The sequence below is a fragment of the Salvia hispanica genome, chromosome 5 (assembly GCF_029641045.1).
Source record: "Salvia hispanica isolate PSC_SH4W2 chromosome 5, Shi_PSC_v1, whole genome shotgun sequence".
NCBI classification, from domain to species: Eukaryota; Viridiplantae; Streptophyta; class Magnoliopsida; order Lamiales; family Lamiaceae; genus Salvia; species Salvia hispanica.
In genome coordinates this window covers 27,131,258-27,156,546 of record NC_142696.1, presented here as the reverse complement: position 1 = coordinate 27,156,546, position 25,289 = coordinate 27,131,258, and the positions used below count along the sequence as shown (strand labels likewise).

Genomic DNA, 25,289 nt, shown 5'->3' with positions numbered 1-25,289 from the left:
TGTAGAGTTTATTGTATTCAAACAATTTTATCCATGCAATATGCTCGAAATATGATTTTCAGTATACCATCCTAACAATGTTTTTTTGGTGGGGGGGGGGGGGAGAGCATCAAATATGGTTGATAATTGAATATTGATTTCCATAATTGCCTTTGGTCAAGTTTTTCACTGTTAAAATTGTACTCCCTTCGTTCCGTGTTAATAGAGGTATTTCTTTTTGGCACGAAGTTTAAGAATAGTATGTTAAATGAGTGATGAATAAAATAAGAGAGATGAAGAACGTATAAAGTAAGTGAGAGGATTGTTTTTTGTTAAAAATAGAAATGACGCAATTAACATGGAATGGAGGAATAATATTTAATGCTTTATTTTGTTTTATGATTAAGGTAATGTGTAGCTGGAATTTGTTCTACAGTTATGCATCAAGATCTATTTATGCACTTATCATTTCATATATATTAATCTATGGAAAATGTTTTAGAGACATAATGTCTCCAAGCCATAATCCTATAATGAGGTTAAATTAGTAATTGTGCATTGAATTTTATTTTTGGAGAAATTTATATTTTGTGTATATACTTTATTACCCTTACATTAATTTACTTAGTTATTTAAGGATATGGAACTAATAATGCTAAGTATAATTTTGTTTTGACTATGTGGGACCTACACATTTGTGATGCATGGTTTTTTTAATATTTATTATTTTTTGTTACATTTATTTAAAGTCATATTTTATAATTTTAAATATTGTAATTTTATTAAATTAATAGTATGTTTAACAGGTGAATAAAAAACGTATCAAACTAGACCTTATTGACTTTAGATGAGATGATCGAATAATTATTCAAAAATAATTAGCACAATGAAATATTAAATTTTTTTGTCAAATTTTAATAAGTTGTAATAAATCAAAATATTGATAATATATTGATGTTAATTGAGCAATACGGTTTACTAGAATTCTTAATTCAATTCACTATAACGTACGAAAAATTAAATTTGATATATAATATATTGATGTTAATTGAGCAATACGGTTTTGATTCTAAGAATATTATAATTATAATTTTTTGTTTTTCATAATTTTGATTTATGTAATTTGTAAAATTTTGAAACATTACCATCAAACCTCGATAAAAAAATAATCACATGTTTCTTCGTTCATCTACTTAGCATTTTAAAGGTATATGAATAATATTTTATCTTTTTCTTACAATGTCAGAGTTCTCAGTTAAATTCACAATAACAAGTAGAAAATTAAAATGTGATATTTGGTGTATTAAAAAAATTAGTATTAATTGAGTTGACGATTTTGATTTTAATTATTTCATAATTTCAATTTAGATTCTTTACTTTACAAAATTATAATTTCTTTAATTTAAAATTTTTGAAACATTATGTTGTACCTTGAATAAAAAAATAATTGCATTATCTTTAAGCCATCTATTTAATATTTGAAATATATATAATAAATATTTTATATTTTCCTTTATAGAATATTATAGTTTTTAGCTAAAAATATTGTTAATATGCAACAAATTATAATTTGATATAGTATGATATATAAAGTACTCTTACTAATTAAGTTTAAGGTTTTGATTTTAAGAGATTCTTAATTTCAATTTTAATTCTTTACGTTCTATAATGTTTATTTCTTTTAATTCTTAACTTATGGAACATTAAGTTGAAGCTCAACAAAAAAATCACATGTTCTAGGTCATCTATTTAATATTTTAGAGATATATAATTAATTATATATTCTTTTATTTTTATATAAAATATTAGTGTTATTGACTCAATTCACTGTATAATGTAACTAATTAGAATTTGATATATGATATATTTATACTTAATTCATGTAATATTTAATATATTAAAGATGTACAGTTAATATTTTATCTTTTTCTTTAAAAAAATATTATAGTTGTTTATTTATTCACTATATCAGCAACAAATTAAAAGTTTCAATATTCGTTCCAAAATTTTGATTATTCGTTCCAAAATTTTGATTTTTTTAGATTCTTAATGTTAGTGACAGAGTCTTACTAGTACTAGTCAATTAAAATTAAAAAAATATTATTTGTAACAAAAGCTATAGAAATAACACAAAAATACGATAACGCAAAAAATGCTTAATCATAGTAACTATATTATTTTATTATACAATTCAAATTTGAATAAGAAAAATGTTTTAATTTTTATTTTTTTCATATATTAAAATAATTGATTTCATTGTTGTATATTTTAGAATATTTAAATAAAAGAACAAGCTATGAAAGAATGGTAGTACTACTATATTAAGTTATCGAATTATTTTATAGTTAAATATAATACTTTAGTTGTATAATGTGTTAATTAATACTACTGTAATGATAAATTTATAATCTGAATTAATATTTTAAAATCCATTTATAACTTTAATGCATGATTCAAATTTATCTCGAATTAATGCACATGCATTTAGATAATGTATTTAGTTTGATTTTAATTTTCCTTAATTGTAGATATCCATTTAATATGATATTATGGTAAATTAGTCACAATATAAAATATAATTATGGCAACGTGACATAAGGGTATTATGGCATAGAGACATTATGTCTCTAAATCACTATTCTTAATTTATAGGGGTGTGATCAATTGCTAACTCACCCCTTAATTGCTAACTACAACTAATTTAATATTATAAGATTTGAAAGATCTAATGGTCTATAAATTGCCACATGTAAATTCGTTTTTTATTTTTTGTAATATTAAAAACTCTAAATTTAGGGTTTCAGATCAAAATGTCAACACAGTGAATTGAATATATCAACACCATGTTTTGAATATGTCAACACAATTTCATATTGAAATTTTACATGTATTAAGTTGACATATTTTGTTAGTTATATTGACATTATCTGCTTGACAAAAAATACAAAAATTCATTAAAAAAAATTCAGGTTTTGATCTAGAAACATATGCAGTTGAGATCTTATTGAAATCCTTATTAAATTATCTTTAATTTGATATATGTTGTGTGAAAAAATTATTTAAATTGACATAGTTATAATCATTTAAAGTTTAGAGATATTTTTTAAAAATTAGTTATAACTAATTTGTTGTAAATTGACCTTAATATCTTTATTGCTAGTATTTTTCTATTAATCGTATTGATATTTCGGGACTGATGATCTAGGCCCTTGATTAAAATATCTAATGGTTATTATTTAATTATAGTTAACAATAAAATATTAAATTAACGGTATAACACTTCCCTTGATCTATATATTAATGTTCTTTTTCATATTATAATCTGATTTTTGCAAAGTACTATAATTAGTCAAAATTGGTATGATTAATTTATGTCAATTGGTCGCGACATGGAGTATTACTTTATTTGTTTCCTGATGTCATCATGTGATTGTTATTTAATTTTAGAGGCTGCAGACTGTGAAATCTAAAGAAGCGCATGATTCGGAATCATCGTCGTGTATATGCATCAATTTTCAACACGCTCTTACTTCATATTGTATTTAAGTAGAAAAAAATTATACTATTAATAAACAATAGTCGCACTTGGTGAACTACATATAAATTGGTCAATTCAGTTTCAATTGACGGAAACACTGAAAAATTTTCTCTAAGCATAGTAGAATTGCTGCATTTGACAAATTATTATTATAGACTGACAAGTTGAAGTCAAAAATATGTATTTCGTCAAATAATTAATGAATTTTATAATCTTGACAACACATGTAACTAAAAATAGAACAAAAAAATTGATAGCATATTTGATAGGCTGATACATAAATTGTTTGAGTGGTGCTTTGAAGATTAGGGCTTGTTTGAGAGCTCCTTAATAACGAGTAATAAATAATGAGTACTCCACCCACTCCGACTAAGATGACATATTTTAAATGAAAAAGTATTGTGTGAAAATTATAAGGAATGAATGAATGGAAAGTGGTGTGCATATAAATGAAATAAGATAACAATATAGTCGTTATTTATTTTTTTATAAAATCGGATTTTAGAATTAGAAAAAGATTTGGTCACATTCTAGCCATCCATTGGTTGAACGTAAAGGCATGCATACATGTGCATTTGTCGTATGTTTAACGTGCTGCATCAACGTGTTTAGCGGAGAAACACACTGATGTGACTGCTCTTATTTATACATGTTTAATAAAGATGATGAATTTTTAACTAGATTATTAAGTTTTTGGAGATAAAAGAATTGCATTAGAGTATTCTAAGCACTAATGATGATGCTCTAACATATTTCATATTTGGATATATTAAATGAAAGTAACATTTTTTAATTTTTTTAAAAGAGGGAACTACATCAATGGTACCTGATCTTTCACTTTCGCACGTAAATGGTACGTGATCTTTATTTTATATTGTTTTTGGTACCTATAAATCACATTTTTAGTACCTGATGCAATTTTCTTCCCAAAATGCCCTTTAAACAAATATATTTTCTCATTTATGTCATAAAGGGTATTTTGGACATAGATAAAATTTGTACCAAAAGTGATATTATAATATCTTCTCTCATTCTCCTAATTCTTTATACTATTATTATTACTCAATATTAATATTATTATTTTGATGTTATAAATTAATAATTCATTCATTTTTAATATCATTCAAATATACTTAAATATAATTATAGTTATCATTATATTTAATTATTATTGTTATAATACTAAAAATTGATAGTAATTAATAAGTAATTGTAGAATAATTATATAAATTATGAATCACATGTAATAGGTATGATTATTATTTTACATTAAATTGGTAACTAATCAATATAGATTATTATTGTTATAATACTAAAAACTGTTAATAATTAATAAATAATTGTAGTATAATTATATAAATTATGAATCACATAATATTATGTAATAATAATAATTATTATTTTATATTAAATTAGTAACTAATTAATATAGCCTTAATAAAAAATTTAACATTGTGAATTGTATTCATAATAATATAAAAAGTTGAATATTTTTAGTTAGGTGTTTCAACCTTAAAATAAATATAAAATAATTTAATAAAAAATATTCAATTGATTTAATTACTTTAAATAATTAATTTAATTAGATATTTTTTATTTATTTATATTATGAATGCAATTAGATGTTTGTATGTAACACTAAAAAGAAAGAAGAAAAAAGGAAGAAGAAACATAAACTAAGGAGAAAAAAATAGTTAAAGAAAGGAAGATAAAATACTAAAAAGAAAGAAGAAAATGAAGAAAAAAGAAAGAAGAAGAAAAAGAGAAATAAGAAAGGAAGAAAAATAATCACATATTTGGTACTATTTAATGGAAATTTTCAAAAATATCCTCCATGAAAAAAAATTCCATATTTGGTACCTAGGGTTATTTTTGTCATTGGGTACCAAAAATGATATAAAATAAAGATCATATATCATTTATGTGCGAAAATAAAACATCAAGTACCATTTACATAGTTCACTCATTTTAAAAATAAGATAATGAATAACTTCGAATTGAAAGGATAAGACGTAAAACAACAAAATACAAAAGGAAATACGGAATAGTAATTCGTGGCAATTGATAACTTGCATCAATTTGATACTAATTCGTGTCAATTTGTGTAGAACATTTCCCATTTGATATCGTATCAATTAGATGAAGACCTAACCGCCAAATATGAATAATGTAAATTATTTAGAAAATATACTCTCTTCGTCCTATAAGAATATGCACTCTTTTATTTTTAATCCGTATATATTTTTTAAATTTAAAAACTTTTCTCTATAATAAAGTGCTCATACTTCAGTAATAATACTTTAGTACTCCCTCCGTCCACGAACAGGAGTCCTTTTCTTCCGTTTTAGTCTGTCCGCAAATAGGAGTCCCAGCTCACTTTTATCATAAATGGTAATAGGGTCCCACCTTCCACTAACTCATTCCACTCATATTTCATTTAAAACTAATATTTATATACAAATGAGACTCTCATTCCATGAACTTTTTTCTACCCACTTTTTTTTAACATTTCTTAAAACTCGTGCCACCTATAAATGAAACTCCTAACGGTATACGGAGGAAGTAATTATTGTTTTTTCAAATTTTCTCATACTTTATATTAAAATCTTTGTCAAATAAAAGTGGTGACAAATAGAATAAGTGGCAAAACGATATTGATGGGAATTTACCGATATAACCCAAGTGAGTGGTGAGGTTAGGTGGGTTTATGACCAGTCTGGTTTGGTAGGCGCTTGCATCTCTCCTCTCTTCCCTTCCCTTCTCTGCATATAAACTCCTCAAATCTTTTCTCATTCCGTATAACTCAGAGTCTCTCCCAACTGAATCAAACCTCAACCTTATATCCAGAGAGACTCTGATTGCCAAATTCGCAAATCCTCTGTAATTTCATAACCATGGAATCTACTCCGGACAAGCTATCTCCCCTGGATTTGATGACTGCGATTTTGAAAGGAGTGAAGCTCGACAATTCCAACGGCTCCGCGGAGGCGGCGCAGCCGGCCGTGGTGGCGATGCTCATGGAGAACAAGGATCTCATGATGATGCTCACCACATCGCTGGCTGTGCTCCTAGGGTTCGCCGTCTATCTCGTATGGCGTCGCGGAGCCGGATCGGCGAAGAAGGCGGTCGAGCCGCCCAAGCTCGTAGTCCCTAAATCGCTCTCCGAGGCCGAGGAAGAGGATGACGGCAAGAAGAAGGTCACCATATTTTTTGGTACGCAGACTGGTACAGCAGAAGGCTTTGCTAAGGTATTAAAAATTAACGAAAAAGTTTTACAACTTTTTTTTTGAAGTTTTTGGTTAAATTACATTGAAATTCTCGATGAGAAAGTTGGATCGCTGCACTTTGAAGTAAGTTGAAAAGGACATATATGAAAATCCATGATTCAAAATTCTATTAATCATCATGAATTTGAGAATCATGAGGGATACTTTTGTTAATTGATCTATTCTCTGATTAGGTCGGCTGGCACCTTTTAGTAATGATAATCTTCTTTCGAAACATTAACAATATTTGGTTTAATTTGGTGAATTATGATTTGATTTCACTGCTGTATAGGCCCTTGCCGAGGAAGCTAAAGCTAGATACCCACAGGCCAACTTTAAAGTGGTTGACTTGGTAAGAATATTCTTATATTTTCTGGTTTCACTAATTTAACTTGCAGATTTATTATGTTCTCTTTTTTAATCTGAGTTTTTTATCCGTTCAGGATGATTATGCCGCTGATGATGAAGAGTATGAGGAGAAGATGAAGAAGGAGAATTTCGCATTCTTTTTCTTGGCAACGTAGGTTCATCATTTGTTGTATTATGAGTCCCAATTTCATTAAGATGCAGTTTTTTCTGCATATGGGTGAAATTACTTTCGTTCATGTGCTTGTGCCAGAGCCAGATAATATGGTAGTGTTAAAGTCATGTTTCATAATTATGTTATATAATGAGTTGGTTGGGGGTTGGCTGGTTGCAGATATGGAGATGGTGAGCCTACAGACAATGCTGCTAGGTTTTACAAATGGTTTTCCGAGGTAAAATGATAAATACCATCTAAGCTTTTTTACCTTCGGGTTTTGAGATTGGGGTTGGTTTTGATAAGTTTTGTGATTCAGGGAAAAGAGGATGGTGACTCGTTAAAGAATCTCCATTATGGTGTATTTGGACTTGGAAACAGGCAGTATGAGCATTTCAACAAGGTCTGTATGCCCATCCGTTATTTGTAAATATGCATTTACTCAATGGCGACTTCTGCCATATCTTGTGCTCATGTGTTATTTGTTTAAACTTTACTTGAACAGATAGCAATAGTGGTGGATGAGATTCTCGCCAAGCAAGGTATGCAGATTTCTAGGAGTAGTTTTTGTTTGGTTGGGTTCTTAGAGACATGATTGTTAGGTTTTTTTTAAATGCTTGTTTACATTAATGGAACCTGGAATTTAGAGTTGCTTCAGTTTCATTCAAATCTGTGAGGCATTAGCTTCTTTTCTTACTTTCCTCATTGCTTTAAATATCTACGGCAAGGTTGGCGTCCTATTTTTGCCACTTAAAGTCTAATCATATAGAGTAACAGAGTCACTTTGAATTGCTTACAAATTAACTCGTCTTAAAAGTTAGCTAAAATAGGAATCTCATATGAAATCTGAACAGTGAATGAGTGTGAATTCTTTTTTCTCGTTCTGTCCTGTATGTAGCCATGTATTTAATCCACTTTTCCTTACATGTACTGTATAAACTCCAGGTGCGACGCGGCTTATCCCCGTGGGTCTTGGGGATGATGATCAATGCATTGAAGATGACTTTTCAGCATGGTACCGAGAAGAAAGAATGAAAGATAAATTTTTACTTGATAAATTACGTCCATTTCTTAAGTATCCTAATGTTTTCTATTACTTGTGTTGAACATTGCAATGCAGGCGTGAGAATGTATGGCCCGAATTGGATAATTTGCTTCGTGATGAGGATGATGCAACAACTGTTTCAACTCCATACACTGCTGCAGTTTTGGAGTATCGTGTTGTGTTCCATGACCAACCAGAAGGACTGGCCTCGGAGAATGGCTTAGCCAATGGCCATGCCAATGGCACTGCTTCCTATGATGCTCAGCATCCCTGCAGGTGATGGAGCACTCCTGCATTTTCTTATTAGGTTTCTCGAGCATGTATAATGTCTCCTTTTGCCTAACATATTTTATTTATTTTTCTTTCTTCTAGGGCAAATGTTGCTGTAAAGAAAGAACTTCATACTCCTCTATCTGATCGTTCTTGTACTCACTTGGAATTCGACATATCTGGCAGTGGATTGGAGTGAGTCTTTTGTCTTTTTTAGTATTCAGCCTGTTGGACGCTGTAAATACTGATTGGCCCGTACTTACCATGAACAAAAAGCGAAAGGAGAATATTATCAGCTCCTTACATTATTATTCTATTCCTCAGGTACGAAACAGGGGATCATGTTGGTGTTTACTGTGAGAACATGATTGAGACTGTAGAGGAAGCCGAAAGGTTGCTTGGTCTATCTCCTCAAACATACTTCTCTATTCACACTGACAAAGAGGACGGCACACCACTTGGTGGAAGTGCCCTGCCTCCTCCCTTCCCGCCTTGCACTTTGAGGACAGCACTAAGCCGATATGCTGATCTTTTAAATGCTCCTAAAAAGGTATGCTGTGTTCCTGCACTGCGTTATGCTCTGGTGATGCTTGTTTGTTACTCAGCTGGTGACCAATTGTTTGAAAATTTTGCAGTCAGCTTTGATTGCATTGGCTGCCTATGCTTCGGACCCTAGCGAAGCTGATCGGCTCAAACATCTTGCTTCCCCTGCTGGGAAGGTTCGGACATGTTTAATTATGTCTTTCTACGTATATTTCCATTATCTTTAATGTATGAAATCGATCACTATGTCCTCTATGAACTTATGTGTATACATTTCTGTATTTCAGGAGGAATATGCAGAGTATGTCGTTGCTGGTCAGAGAAGCCTGCTTGAGGTCATGGCAGAATTCCCATCAGTCAAGCCTCCTCTTGGTGTTTTCTTTGCAGGAATCGCTCCTCGCTTGCAGCCTCGGTTCTATTCCATCTCCTCCTCCCCAAAGTAAGTATTTATATCCCCTGTCTTAGTCTATTCACCCTCATTTATTTTAATCTCTTTTATGTTCATCTTCCTGACTCTCGATGATAATTTTTACTCAAGGATCGCACCTTCAAGAATTCACGTCACTTGTGCACTGGTGTATGAGAAAACTCCCACAGGAAGAATCCACAAGGGTGTCTGCTCAACATGGATGAAGGTATTCTCGGTTTCGAGTTGTCTCATGTTTAATAGCTTCATCCAAATTATGAAATGGTCGAACATAGTTTGTTATTATAATCCACCACTATAGGCTTTAGGCAACTTAATCCATTTCTTTCATTTATCAAGTCTCACCTTCTGTCTCTTTATCAGAATGCCGTGCCATTGGAAGAAAGCCCTGACTGCTCTTCAGCACCGATTTTTGTTAGGACCTCTAACTTCAGACTACCTGCTGATCCTAAACTACCAATTATCATGATTGGCCCCGGAACTGGCTTGGCTCCATTTAGGGGTTTCCTTCAGGTTTATTTCTACTGATTTATATTCTTGCCTATTTGTCCTTTAAGAATTCCGTTTAGATGATAACATGGTAATTTTCTGTTTATATTTCAGGAAAGATTAGCTTTGAAGGAATCTGGTGCAGAACTGGGTCCTGCTGTATTGTTCTTTGGTTGCAGGAACAGCAAAATGGTTAGCAACTATATTATCACCAATTCTATAAATACATCAAACCATAAAAAATCGTTCAAATTGTAAAGTTGTTCTGTTTTACCGTTCTTCAGGACTTCATTTATGAAGAGGAACTGTATAACTTTGTTAAAGCTGGAGTGATCTCTGAACTCGTCCTTGCATTCTCACGTGATGGACCTACCAAGGAATATGTTCAACATAAAATGGCACAAAAGGTACATATCAATTTTACTTTATTGAAAACATCTAGTTGCTTCTCCATTTAACATTGATCTTTTTGAATACCAATCTTTCTATAATTATCTCCATCTAAACTTTTACTTTTGAAATACAGGCTTCAGAGTTGTGGAATATGATATCTGAAGGAGGATATGTGTATGTATGCGGTGATGCCAAGGGCATGGCGCGTGATGTCCATCGAACTCTCCACACCATCGTGCAAGAACAGGTTTGATTTCTAAAGCAGAAAACGTGGCAACATTTTTTCCCCTTTCTCTGTGGGGTCCATTAATTTGTTGGTGAAACTCCCATCACAATATCCTTCTGTGGTTGTCATATTGACACAAACACAAACTTCTTGAACCCTCCATTTTTCCAATACTTGTTTCTGGTGCGATGCTGACGGGTCATTATTACGAAAAAGACGGGCTTTTTTGGCTTTTCATGAAATTTAGAACTTGTTTCACTCCCTTCACCTGGCGAGAACATTCGTTCTAGATTGTTCTTATGAATATGAATCTATGTAGTCTTAAACTAACAGACTACTCTTTTTGGCATCCCAGGGTTCTTTGGACAGCTCGAAAACTGAGAGCTTCGTAAAGAATCTGCAGATGACAGGAAGATACTTACGCGATGTATGGTAATAGTTGCTACGGTGATTAATAAAAGTCGGGAGGCTATTATACCGAACGACTTTTCACGGGTTGTGACCAAATCTGGCCAACGAAGTATCTTGTGAATTATATAGGAGGGTAATATGCAAATAATTGCCTACCAAAACCCAAGGGAAATCTCAGTGTTGTAATCTTTGCTTTTTTGTCATTCTTTATTAAGGAATTTTTTTGTTCGGCTTGCTATGAAATATAAATATATATTATATACACATATTTACTGAATTTTATGTTAGTAGACGAGTTAGGGGAAAGACCCATTGTAATCTGAATCATCCGAGAAATATTGTTCTTGCTACACATGTTCATTTTGCACCTATGGTGGTATTCTTTGCTTATTGTTTGATTAATTTATGGCTTTTTGATTAATAGTATTACTATATTTCTTCCAACCCTTATATCGCTGTATCCATTATTTACTTTATTGGATTTTAATCATTGTAACCACGATTCGAGAGGTTAAATACGATGGCATCTCGAGTAAATTAATGATTTGTTTTATATTGCTACGTAGTAGGTGTGACCACTCAATCCTAGAGTTAGTTGACTATTTTGTTCACTTGACATTTTATCATGTGATAGAATCAATACCAATTTGGGCGATTGTGGGTTTCGCTTTGCAGAAAAAGTAGGTGACGCTCAATCCAACTACCACTTGCTAATCTAAAACCTAATCAAAGGGCCTAAGTCGGTAGGTGCTCTGCATAAAAATAAATTGGAAATCTAATTAGTGACTAAGTTAATTGCTGAATAAGTTGGTTGTATTTCTTTTAACTGTATCATCTCTTCAATTATTTGAGCTTCAAACCACTTTTTACTTCACTTTTTATTCAAGAAACAACATCTACAATCATCCATCTATTCAACAGAAAATTAAACACATACGGTATTAGTTTTATGATAAAATATGAATCGAATGAGTTACTGGAATGCGTGGTCTATCTAAAAGTGATCTGAGACTACTAATTGCGGGCGAACTAAAATGGAAAACTAATACTCCTAAAGGCAGATTGATGAGACTCATTTCATGCATTGGCTTTTGGGTGATTTCACACATTTTGGGGGAGGGGATGCGCAAAATTTGAGTTTAAGTATAGGTATCTGTTGGGTCAAGTAGATGGTGCAAACTGACCGAGTAGATGCAGATTGAGCAGAAAAGGAGTAAAAATGCCGAAAAGCCGTCTAACTGACCCAGGGAAATTATCAGAAAAAGCAGGAAGTGCAAGGAGTGGGACAGAGGAGAGAGAACTCGAAGATACCCTTATTTTAAGGGTACAAATGTTAAATCATGGAGGACATACCCTAGGGATTTGGGCTCCGGCCTCCCTATATAAAGGGACCAACATGAATGAAGAAAATAGCGCTTAATGCTACCATTCTCGTAGTTAAGGTAGGAAGTTCTCATAGGCGCTTAACGCTACCATTCTCGTAGTTTAAGTAGGAAGTTCTCATAGGCGCTAACACCACCGCTCTCTTAGTTTAGTTTAGTTTAGTTAGATAGTTTACTGCTTACTTAGCTTAGTTCCGTGGTTTCGGCAGAGGAATTGACGACTCCGCCGTTGGATCTCGGTTTATTTCCAGTATTATGAAGCTTCGGTTTATTTTCATGTTGATTATGCTATTTACTCATGTTTCTTGGATACTTTTCGTAATTGGTAGCTTAGATGTTTAGATTTATGCTGTTTACATGCTTTCTAGTAGTCTAGATGTTGAGATCTAATTTTTCACATGCTCGATTTCTGAGATCTATTAGTTTAGGTGATGCATGCAAGGTTAATTTGTGTTCACTTCACTTTTTGCTTGACCGAGGAGAGTAGATCTGATAGTTCTTAGCTCAAATTTCATGTTCGCGTCTCGTTTGAGGTTTGCTCGGTTTTTCTGCGTTGATGATTGTTTCATGCTCTGCTATGTTTTTGGCTTAATTACATGAAGAAGATGAAGTAGGAGGTGGTTAGAAATCAGATCTGCTTTTTGCTTTTTCAGCTTTTCTGCTAACCCTAGCCAGTTTAGGAAAAATGGCTCCCACTTACTTTTTTTTGCGTTGTTTGCCTATTTTAGGAAAGTTTTTAGCTTGATTAGTAAATTTCAATTGTTTTCTTTAGTTGCTTTCATGTTTTATTAAAATGATCAAAAATATTTTCGTGTTTTATTTTCCTTTCGTACTTCTTCAGCCTCCTAGGTCAATTAGATAGAATAGTCTTTTAATTATGCCAAACCCAGTAGATCCAAACTTAACCCACTCAATGAATGTATGGCAGCATCCGCCCCTTTTCCAATTGTGTCGTAGAAACAATCTCGAGTAGGTCCATAGTCTTTATGGTTCGACCCCGCTCTTGCCACTTATACTTAGTAATATTTGTTGCATTAGTGAAAAAATTATAAATCTTGTTAAAAGGAGGGACACATGCACACGACACACATGCACAAGCCCTCTCTTCACAGACAGGAAGAGTCTTACATAATAAAAAAAATCATAAACAATACTTAAAAAAATTACTCTGGCAACAGCATAGGGGGAAGCCCAATTGTTGTTGGAGGGCCGCAACAACTAGGTCATATGTCAGTTTTTGTACTGGTGTCATACGGGTAGTGTCAGCCATTGTGGCTTGCACCAAATATTTCATTAGAATACCAAGATCGGAGGGAGGAGCTTGGGAGGCCTCTAGGTTTGGTCCGCTTGTCCTCTAGCCTTTGTCGCCTTTGTCCCAATCGGACGATGTCGCAACCAGAGCTCGAACACCCCTCCCCATTAGCTCCCACAAACAGGCTTGCGCCTGACCTCAGATTGGCTAAAAATGGGGTCGAATTGGCTGCGCTGCCACTTGACGAGTAATTGCCACTTGCCGTGTGCTTTGTGCGTTTAGAGCTCGAGCTCGACTAGGTGCTACCCGCCTACTTATCAATCCCCCAAATGTTAGAGTTTGTATACTAGAAATCACGTTTCGAGTGATTGAATACTGTAAAACTCTTATTTTATTTTCCAATGAATAAAACAGATTATTTTTGTCATAATGTTGTTATGTTTTACATTTAATGGATGTTAATGCATGTTTAAATGTATAAGTTAACTTAACAAAGTCTAAGTCCTTGTTTTAGTAGACCGGTTGTGGGCGTCGTCCACTTTAAGGTAATACGGTCAGTTCTAAACAAAGAAAAATATGAATTTCACAACCTAGATGGAATTAGACTACCCATCGAGAAAGGTTGCAATGTCAGTCCGTATATTTCTAAGCCTTACTGAAATAAGATGACATTGGTGTGGTATAGCACTGAACGGATCTAACAGCAAGACTTGCCTTGGGCTATCTACTGAAAGGCGAGGTCTTGATAAATATTTATTTCTTAATCAATGTAGGTTAGCATTGAGCATACGGTATTGATTATGCATTGCTTTGACTTATCAAATGGTGCGGGTTTTTCGTAGCCCAATTATCCTGATATATTGGGCAGTGGTGATCGATATCTAGCGGTGCTAGGATTGCTATTATATTGAATCGTGCACGAGGTGAGTCTCGTTTGATAATGTCCTCAAGAGGAGCGCGAAACTAAGTTTTATTATTCGGAACCTAGCTAGTTGGAGTATGATTACTCTATGAATAATAAATGAGTGTTTCATGCTAAGTCCACTCTTGGAATTAATAAGAAGTTAATTAATTAAGTCAATAGCAGACATTAATTAATTAATGGACATATTAATCTTAAGCACGGGAAATGAAAGATAAACGGAAACCCGGATTACTTATAATTTCGGATTTGGATGGGGAGAGTTCAATATTACTTCTGTAGTGGCTGCTCGTAATATTCCAATTATAACTTATATTAAATTGTGGGTTCAATTTAATTAGTAAAAAGTAAATTGGATGAGCCCATATCCAAAGCCTTCCATAGATCCCTGTCTGGGCCCAAAAGGAACTTAATATAAATAGGAGAATAAAGGAGACAGAAAATACACAATATCTCATATTGCAATTTTCGAAAATTTCGATCTCTCCCAGCTGTAGGAGATTTCGAATTTGAGTCCTATTCCAAAAGGGATTTCTTCTGTCTTCTTTATTTAAGTCCTAGTATTCTAGTAAGATCAGCCCACACTGATATTAGAGTACAGTTCGGGAACCAGAGAGAAGATTTGTGGTCTAGTACTTAAAGCTACACGTGGAGAAGTCGCTAGCCATCTTCAATTCTTTGGAGAATTAATTAGGTATTATTCTACTCCGTAGAAAAGCATGTTTTAGGTTTTCAATATTCTTAAAGCATGATTAATTCAAGTTATGAGCATGATACATGTGATAATTACGCGAATAGATTTTGTCTAAATAATCTGCTAAATAGATCTGATTATTATGTGATTTATTTACATGCTCTTCCGCTGCGTGCACCAACAATTGGTATCAGAGCCAGTCTTTGGCTCTGATTATTTGGATTTAAATTTCGCGAAATTCATGTATGCATGTCTTGATTGATTACGAAGCATGTTCTTGTGTTTTTTTTTTTTATGTTTATGCATGTTGAACTCAAGAACATTCGAATCATAGAACTTGAATTATTCGAACGAACTAGATGTGCGATTCGTCGGCGCTTGCGCCGGGACGAATTGCGCTATGATCGATCGAAGAGGGTTGCCAATCGAGTGGGAGCCGAGGGCGACGGGCATGGGGCGACGCGCCGGCGAGCAAGGGCTCGCGCGCGCCACCGGCCAAGCCCGCCAAACCCTAGCCGGCCCCGATCAAACGCGATGCGACGCGACAGGAGCCGAGGACGTGCGATCACGCGGCGACGCGCATGCGAGCAGGGGCTCGCGCGCGCCGCCGATCGAGACCGCGAGCCCAGGCGGCACCAGACGCGTCGGACGGAGGAAGCCTGGCACGGTGGCTCGTCCGAGAACCACCGAGGCGCCGGTCTTCTTCGCAAAACCCTAACCCTAACCCTAATACCGAAACCCTAGCCGACCCAGCCCTAGCGAGGCGCAACCGAGAGCAGCCGCCGGCTGCTGGTGCGCGCGAGCTCGTCGGGCAGTGGGAGATCGCCGGGAGGTCGTGGCTCTGGCTGCGCCTTCTGGCTCGACGACGACGGAGGGTGAAATCTCGGCGGTTGTCCGCCGGGAGGAAGAAGGGAGAAGGAAGAGCGCGCCGTAAGGCGCGGGTTTTCCGGCGGTCGTCGGGGGGCGAACACGCCGTCCCGGCGAGAATCTCCGGGGATATCTTCGTATCTTCGTTGTGTAGATTCGTGCCAACCTCGAATCTCTAGAAATTGACGAAAGATTATTTTAATGATTATTTAATTGTTTAATTAATAGATATCATTAAAAATAATATTATTTAATGAAATAAAACATTTTGGGAAGATTTCCCTAGATTTTAGGAATATTTGGATTATTTTCTATATCTATGAATATTTTATATCCTAGATGATATAGATAAGAATAATTTAATAGTTTCCTAATTATAATATATATCTAGAATCTATTATAAGATATGATATATATAAGAATACATTAAATAATATAATTGATATTCTTCCTAATCTTGAACTTGGAAATTATATGAATTTGTTTTTTCATGTCTAATTAAGATTATAAATAATGTATTTTATTTTAGATATATCTTATAGTAAGACATGAATGAGAATTAAATTCTAGATTAATAGTTTCTATATTAAGATATTAAAGATTATAAAAGATTTAATTATCCAGTAAATTAAATACCAACAGAATTTAATTAGTCTTAATCTGCCTTAAGGCTAAAGGATAATTAATTAAAACCATAACCCAAATATCTAAGCGATAATTATGAACTAATGGTTTATATATGGTCTCCATCGGTTGGACTGCCAAATTTTGTGAAGCTGATTTTCTAATATTATCGCCACCTACAGAGTAGGGACAATAATCCTACGAAAACAGTAAGTTCATAAGGGCGGACTTCTCAAATAATGAATAGAGTGAACTAGAAAGTGATTCCTAATATTATCGCCACCTACAGAGTAGGGACAATAATCCTAAGGAATTGCGAGTTTCAGGGTTCAATCGGAATTTATGAGATAGCTTGATTTTGTTATCAACACATGAACATTGTTATGGGAGTGTGTTGTAGAAATAAAATACTGTAATGCTAAACCAGGTGGTCGTGCTTAGGAAGCATTTGACATGTCAACCTCCAGAGGAGGAAGCTATTGATATGTCAGTGTTGTGACCAGTAAATTGTCGAAATTTTAATGCGTATTAACCTCCTGAGGAGGATACAATTTATTAATTTTGCTGTTGTAAGATTTTGAAAAGTTTTATGGTTAATCTACTCAATTTCCTTACATAAGTTTATGACAAATAGTAAAATCTTCTGTTTGCAGTGCAATAAAATTCGTCAAGATGTCTTTTAATCCTCTTTCTGCCATTCTCAAAGAAAACAAACTCGAAGGCCAAAATTACATCGAATGGAAACAAAACTTGGATATCGTTCTCACAGCAGAAGAGTACAAGTTCGTACTCACTACTCCACGCCCAGCTGTCCCGGCTGCTAGTGCCAGCCAAGCATTGCGAGATGCGCATAGACGGTGGCATAAGGCGAATGAGATGGCTAAGTGCTACATGTTGGCTTCTATGTCATCAGTACTCAAGCATCAGCATTCTGCCATGGAAACTGCCGCCGAGATCATGACAAATCTCGCAAATCTTTTTGGTACTCAGAATCGAACGGCTAAGTCTCAAGCCTTTCGGAGTATCATGACGAAGTCTATGAAGGAAGGCTCGTCTGTGAGGCAACACGTCCTCGAGATGATGAGTCACCTCAACCAGATTGAGGTATTGGGAGGGACGATCGATCCCGAGTCCCAGGTTACTATAATCCTTCAGAGTCTTCCCCCTAGCTTCCAGCAGTTCAAGCTCAACTTTGAGATGAACAAACGGAATTATACTTTAGCAGAGTTGCTGACTGAACTTCAGTCGGCGGAGGACCTTATGGTTCAAGCTAAAGTAGCTATGATGAGTATCGCGCCTAATTCCTCTGGCTCTAAGGCTAGAAGAGGAAAGAAAAAGGCACCGAACCAAGTAGCAGTCAACAATGCTAAGGGAAAGAAGAAACAGCGGGGTGACAAGAAGCAAACTGGAAAATGCTTCAAGTGTGGAGAGAAAGGTCATTGGAAGCCAGATTGTCCTAAAAAGGGCAAGGCTACAGGTATGCACCATGCTCTAGTAGTCGAGTCATGTTTGGCTTTGACATCTACTCATACTTGGGTTATTGATACTGGAGCAACTGATCATATATGTTTTGATCCTGACTTGATGCAGGTGACAAGACGGCTACATGATCGTGAGATAGAGGTCCAGCTGGGCGACGCTACGAAAGTGGCGGCCGTTGCAGTGGGAGACGTTTATTTACGTTTTTCTAGTGATAGATTTTTGATTTTGAAGAATGTTTTGTTGATACCCTCTTTTAGAAGAAATTTAATTTCAGTTTCTAAATTGTCTTATGATGGATATTCGATTTCTTTTAATGACAATTGCGTTATTAAGAAAGATGGTTCTTATATCTGTCGCGGTATCATGGAAAACAATCTGTACACGATCACTTCTACACAATTTAATCAACGTAAATCAGAACTCAATGCTACATCGAAAATTTCTAAGAAAAGAAAAGAACCTTCAACTTCAATGAATGAAACGTACTTATGGCACCTTAGACTTGGTCATGCCAACGAAAGAAGGATTCATGCGATGGTTGATCAAGATCTTATTAAAGGTCTTGAGAAGGAACCGTTTTCGAAGTGTGAGTCCTGTCTCGAAGGCAAGATGACTAAGAGATCTTTTAGATCAAAGGGGAATAGGGCCAAAGAAGTACTTGAGCTCATTCATACTGATGTGTGTGGACCAATGTCAACCGAGGCAAGGGGCGGTTTTCGATATTTCGTCACCTTTACAGATGACTACTCGAAAATCGGATACATCTATTTGATGCGCTACAAGTCTGAAACTTTTGACAAGTTCAAGGAGTTTAAGGCTAAAGTAGAGACGCAACATGGTAAGAGTATCAAATGCCTGCGATCTGATCGCGGAGGCGAATACCTAAGTGCCGAGTTTTTGGACTATTTATCGGTAGCTGGGATTGAATCCCAAACGACTGCGCCGGGCACACCCCAGCAGAATGGCGTGGCTGAAAGAAGGAATAGGACCTTATTAAATATGGTCAGATCGATGATGAGTTATGCACGGTTACCTGTTTCGTTTTGGGGTCATGCTTTGCTTTCTGCAAACTATCTCTTAGACGTCTTACCTTCTAAATCTGTTCCTACTACCCCATATGAGTTGTGGAATGGGCGTAAGCCCAATCTAGAACATCTCAGAGTATGGGGGTGTCCGACTCATGTATTGGAAAAGGATCCAACTAAGCTGGAATCTAGGACTGAGGTTTGCGTGTTTATAGGATACCCTAGAGGAACGAAAGCTTATGAATTCTATAGTCTCAGAGATCAGAAAGTGATTGTGAGCACTCATGCCACATTCTTAGAGGAAGACTATGTAATGAATCATAAGTCCAGCAGTGAGATTGCTCTAGAAGAGCTAACTCAAGTTTCAACTTCCATTAACCAAGAACAATTACCAAGTGTAACAACAATTCCAGAAACTTCAACTAATACTCCAGATATTGTAGTGCCGCGCCGCAGTGGGAGGGTCTCTCATGAGCCCGATAGATACATTGGTTTGGGTGAGTGTATGGATCACTCCTCGGACAGCAATGTACTGGATCCCTGGAATTTTGCAGAGGCGCAGGCTGATGTCGATCATTGCGAATGGGTGAAAGCAATGGATTCGGAACTACAATCTATGTTAGACAAAGACGTCTACGATTTGTCTGTCCTACCCGAAGGCTGTACTGCCATTGGGAGCAAGTGGAAATACAAACGTAAACGTGGACCCGATGGACGAGTTAAAGTCTTCAAGGCAAGACTAGTGGCTAAGGGGTATACCCAAAAGGAAGGTATCGATTACGATGAGACCTTCTCCCCAGTGGCCATGCTCAAATCGATCCGTATACTTTTGTCTATAGCAGCTTACATGGATTGGGAAGTATGGCAGATGGACGTTAAGACTGCGTTTCTAAACGGGAGTCTTGAGGAGACCATCTACATGGAACAACCCGAAGGCTATGTAGTGAAGGGCAAGGAACACATGGTTTGGAAGCTTAAGAAGGCCATTTATGGTCTCAAGCAAGCATCTAGATCATGGAACCAGTGTTTCGATCAAACTGTTCAAAAGTTTGGATTCGAAAAATGCCCTAATGAAAGCTGCGTGTATAAGAAGGTTGAAAAAGGAAATGTTGTGTTCTTAGTTTTGTATGTAGATGACATTCTTCTAATTGGAAACAATAAAAAGATGTTGTCATCAGTGCGAACTTGGTTGTCCAGCCAGTTCGAGATGAAAGATATGGGTGATGCGGGACACATTCTCGGTATCAAGGTTCTTAGGAACCGAGGTAAGAAAATGTTGTGCTTATCCCAAGAATCTTACATCGAAACGGTACTTAGACGCTTTAGCATGCAAGATGCCAAGAAAGGTTTCCTACCTTTTAGACATGGCATCCAGTTGTCTCAAGAGATGTGTCCTAAGACAGCATCTGAGATAGCAGAGATGAGAAGAATACCATATGCCTCGGCAGTTGGTAGTCTCATGTATGCTATGCTTTGTACTAGACCCGATATCTGCTTTGCTGTTGGCATGGTAGCAAGATATCAATCAAATCCCGGCCAAGGACATTGGACTGCCGTAAAGAACATACTCAAGTACCTTAATCGGACTAAGGACTATGTTCTAGTTTACAATGCAGCCGAGCTCTGTCCTTTAGGATATACAGATTCAGACTTTCAGGCTGATCTGGATTCGAGAAAATCAACTTCCGGATATGTGTTTACCTTAGGAGGTGGAGCTATAGTTTGGAAGAGTGTAAAGCAGAAATGCATTGCAGACTCTACCATGGAAGCCGAGTATGTAGCCGCTTCGGAGGCTGCAAAGGAGGCTGTATGGCTTAAGAACTTCCTTCTGGACTTAGGTGTGGTTACGAATATGCCCAAGCGCATCACCGTTTATTGTGATAACTCTGGTGCTGTGGCAAATTCGAGGGAACCACGGGCTCATAAGGCGAGCAAGCACATAGAGAGGAAGTATCATATCATTCGAGATATAGTGCAGAGAGGAGACATACAAGTGGTCAAGATTGAGTCAGAAAACAACCTGGCAGATCCTTTCACGAAGGCGTTAGCGGTAAAGCCGTATGAAAGCCATGTTGAAGGAATGGGAGTTCGACTAATTCAAGACCTCAATCCGCTTTCAGTATAAGTGGGAGATTTAGACGTTAGCACATTTTGTATACTCGAAAGTGTTTTGAGTATAAGTGGGAGATTGTTAGAGTTTGTATACTAGAAATCACGTTTCGAGTGATTGAATACTGTAAAACTCTTATTTTATTTTCCAATGAATAAAACAGATTATTTTTGTCATAATGTTGTTATGTTTTACATTTAATGGATGTTAATGCATGTTTAAATGTATAAGTTAACTTAACAAAGTCTAAGTCCTTGTTTTAGTAGACCGGTTGTGGGCGTCGTCCACTTTAAGGTAATACGGTCAGTTCTAAACAAAGAAAAATATGAATTTCACAACCTAGATGGAATTAGACTACCCATCGAGAAAGGTTGCAATGTCAGTCCGTATATTTCTAAGCCTTACTGAAATAAGATGACATTGGTGTGGTATAGCACTGAACGGATCTAACAGCAAGACTTGCCTTGGGCTATCTACTGAAAGGCGAGGTCTTGATAAATATTTATTTCTTAATCAATGTAGGTTAGCATTGAGCATACGGTATTGATTATGCATTGCTTTGACTTATCAAATGGTGCGGGTTTTTCGTAGCCCAATTATCCTGATATATTGGGCAGTGGTGATCGATATCTAGCGGTGCTAGGATTGCTATTATATTGAATCGTGCACGAGGTGAGTCTCGTTTGATAATGTCCTCAAGAGGAGCGCGAAACTAAGTTTTATTATTCGGAACCTAGCTAGTTGGAGTATGATTACTCTATGAATAATAAATGAGTGTTTCATGCTAAGTCCACTCTTGGAATTAATAAGAAGTTAATTAATTAAGTCAATAGCAGACATTAATTAATTAATGGACATATTAATCTTAAGCACGGGAAATGAAAGATAAACGGAAACCCGGATTACTTATAATTTCGGATTTGGATGGGGAGAGTTCAATATTACTTCTGTAGTGGCTGCTCGTAATATTCCAATTATAACTTATATTAAATTGTGGGTTCAATTTAATTAGTAAAAAGTAAATTGGATGAGCCCATATCCAAAGCCTTCCATAGATCCCTGTCTGGGCCCAAAAGGAACTTAATATAAATAGGAGAATAAAGGAGACAGAAAATACACAATATCTCATATTGCAATTTTCGAAAATTTCGATCTCTCCCAGCTGTAGGAGATTTCGAATTTGAGTCCTATTCCAAAAGGGATTTCTTCTGTCTTCTTTATTTAAGTCCTAGTATTCTAGTAAGATCAGCCCACACTGATATTAGAGTACAGTTCGGGAACCAGAGAGAAGATTTGTGGTCTAGTACTTAAAGCTACACGTGGAGAAGTCGCTAGCCATCTTCAATTCTTTGGAGAATTAATTAGGTATTATTCTACTCCGTAGAAAAGCATGTTTTAGGTTTTCAATATTCTTAAAGCATGATTAATTCAAGTTATGAGCATGATACATGTGATAATTACGCGAATAGATTTTGTCTAAATAATCTGCTAAATAGATCTGATTATTATGTGATTTATTTACATGCTCTTCCGCTGCGTGCACCAACACCAAACCCACTCCTAAGTATTGACATACTTCAAGGGCCTCTCGAAAACTTGTTGGTAGATCAACATCGCCGACTTCAGAATGTCGGCGCCACTCGCTCAGCTACGTTACCATGTTTCTTTATTGTTGTCGATGCCGACGAATCTATTTTTGGGCTCGAAATGACTCTCCAGCATCTTTAAATTTTGGGGGAAGGGGGCGTCCTTCCGGCCGCCTATCGTTGTATATTGCAGTCGCTCTGCCCCAAAAAACCGTACTTGTTTGTTGGTTTCCTCATGACCAGATCCTTCGAAGTGGTGACCCATACTTCGAACAATATCTCAATCTTAGCTGTGGAGTACGGACGACGGGGATCAAAATCCGGTCCTTCACGGGTCTCTGGAGGTTGTTCCAAAATTTCTTCCAAATTTTGCTCGTTATCATGAGGAATTTTGGACAACGACTGCATCGACCCATAGGTCAGGTAGTAGTGCGTCGAGCCATAGGGGGGCATGTACATTGGCGGAAAATAGTATATCCGCCCCCTCCGTAGAACATACATGTATATTTGTTTTTAGTGAATATCATATAGTACTCCAATGGTTTAGTATTAGGCTTTTAACTAAGAGGTGTATGGTTCATCCCTCAACAAAAATATATTTTTTCCATTCTCTACTTTATTTTATCGATTCATATTTTTTCTTATTATCAAACTAAACCATTTAAATACTTGAAATCTAATTGTTACTAATTTGCATATATTATTTTGTTATGTTTTTCTTTTAGTTAAAATTAATTTTAATATTATATTTATTTTTATTCTAAAGTACTTATATAATTTGTGATTTATGTTTGCATCTTATTTTTCATGTAACAAAATAAACATTCTAAATATTTTGAGATCTAAATGTTTACGTATCTGAGGATAGCGAATGTAATATTTTCGAAAGTGAGTAGGATGGCCGATGGGTAAACATTCAGGTTCGAGAAGTTTACCGAACAGCCTACTCGTAACAGCACCAAAGTGTTAATTGGTCGGAGGGGAAAATATGCGCAAGGTGGGAATCAAACCTTGGTTACTACTTGGAAAGAAGATGGCTTAACTCTTGAACTACATTCATTACATTGAATCGTGGCAAGATACTTAATTATTAAAAATGTGTCACTCACCCCTTAAAATGTTTTATAAGAGGGAGGGTAATCCACACTTATATAGAGGAGCTAGGATCATCACCAAGTCGATGTGGAACAAGATTTAATAGTTTTAACATGCCCCCTCATGTGTGGGCCGGAATGACACATCGGACTTTCATCACGTGGGTAGGCAAGAGAAGAGATAAAATCCATCATTGACTTGAGGGAGAGTTATCCATTCTTATATAGATAAGATAGGATCATCACCAACGTATTAGAAATGAGTCATTCACCCCTTAAAGGGCTTTATAAGGGGGATAATTATCCATCCATATATAAATGAGATAGATTATCACCAAGTCGAAATGGGACAAGATTTAATAATTTTAATAATACTAAAAATGGGATATTACTAGTATAAATTCAACGACAAACCGATAGCATTAAATTTAACAACAAAAATTAGTATAGCCTAGCTAATTAATATCATAAAAACCAACCTTATGTGAATTTTATTTCTAAATATGTACATATATGATGTGAATTGATCATATGATAAACGACTTTTGCATAAGAAATAAAAACTAATACTTCCTCCGTCTCATTTCACATTACACATTTCTCTCCTTTTTTTTTCTTTTTTTTTTTGTTTTGAGAAAATCATACTCCCTCCGTTCCTCATTAATTAACACTAATTTTGTTTTTCGTCCGTCCTTAATTAATTGACACTCTTAATTTCTTCCCAAAACACGTGTGACAAAGACATGTGCCATATAAAATGAGACGAAAGGACACTATTATTATTAGGACACTTGGCATAATGAATTAGTTATATACTCAATTAATTGACACTCTTACTTTCATTTTTAGTTTGTTCCACTAAAGATGTTACATTTCTATTTTTACAGAAAGTGCTCTCTCACAATAATATAAATATTGTATTTTTTCTCTTTCCATCTAACACACAAAATAAAACCTCCTAAAATCTCATGCCGTCCCATAAGTGTGACAGCTTTTGTGGACGGATAGAGTACAATTTGATTAAAGGTTATTACAGTCTTTAAACCAATATTAAATTGTGGATCATTCCTTATTTATGGGTACCAAATGGCATAAATGCAGAAGGGCAAATTTGAAAAAATAAATCATGAAAAAATGTCAAATA

At 35.3% G+C, this 25,289-nt stretch overlaps 1 protein-coding gene across 1 annotated transcript; it reads left to right on the top strand.

Annotated features, from left to right (window-relative positions):
* Positions 1–6,225: 6,225 nt before the first annotated feature.
* LOC148926567 (NADPH--cytochrome P450 reductase-like) lies at positions 6,226–11,509 on the top strand. Its single transcript, XM_089058011.1, has 18 exons — positions 6,226–6,765; positions 7,076–7,135; positions 7,227–7,303; positions 7,484–7,541; positions 7,623–7,706; positions 7,809–7,845; positions 8,249–8,318; positions 8,424–8,624; positions 8,721–8,813; positions 8,943–9,168; positions 9,254–9,337; positions 9,449–9,600; positions 9,700–9,796; positions 9,952–10,101; positions 10,192–10,269; positions 10,362–10,484; positions 10,604–10,717; positions 11,052–11,509. The coding sequence occupies exons 1-18, from the start codon at positions 6,412–6,414 to the stop codon at positions 11,130–11,132; spliced, it is 2,139 nt and encodes a 712-aa protein (XP_088914137.1). The 5' UTR covers positions 6,226–6,411; the 3' UTR covers positions 11,133–11,509.
* Positions 11,510–25,289: the final 13,780 nt, after the last annotated feature.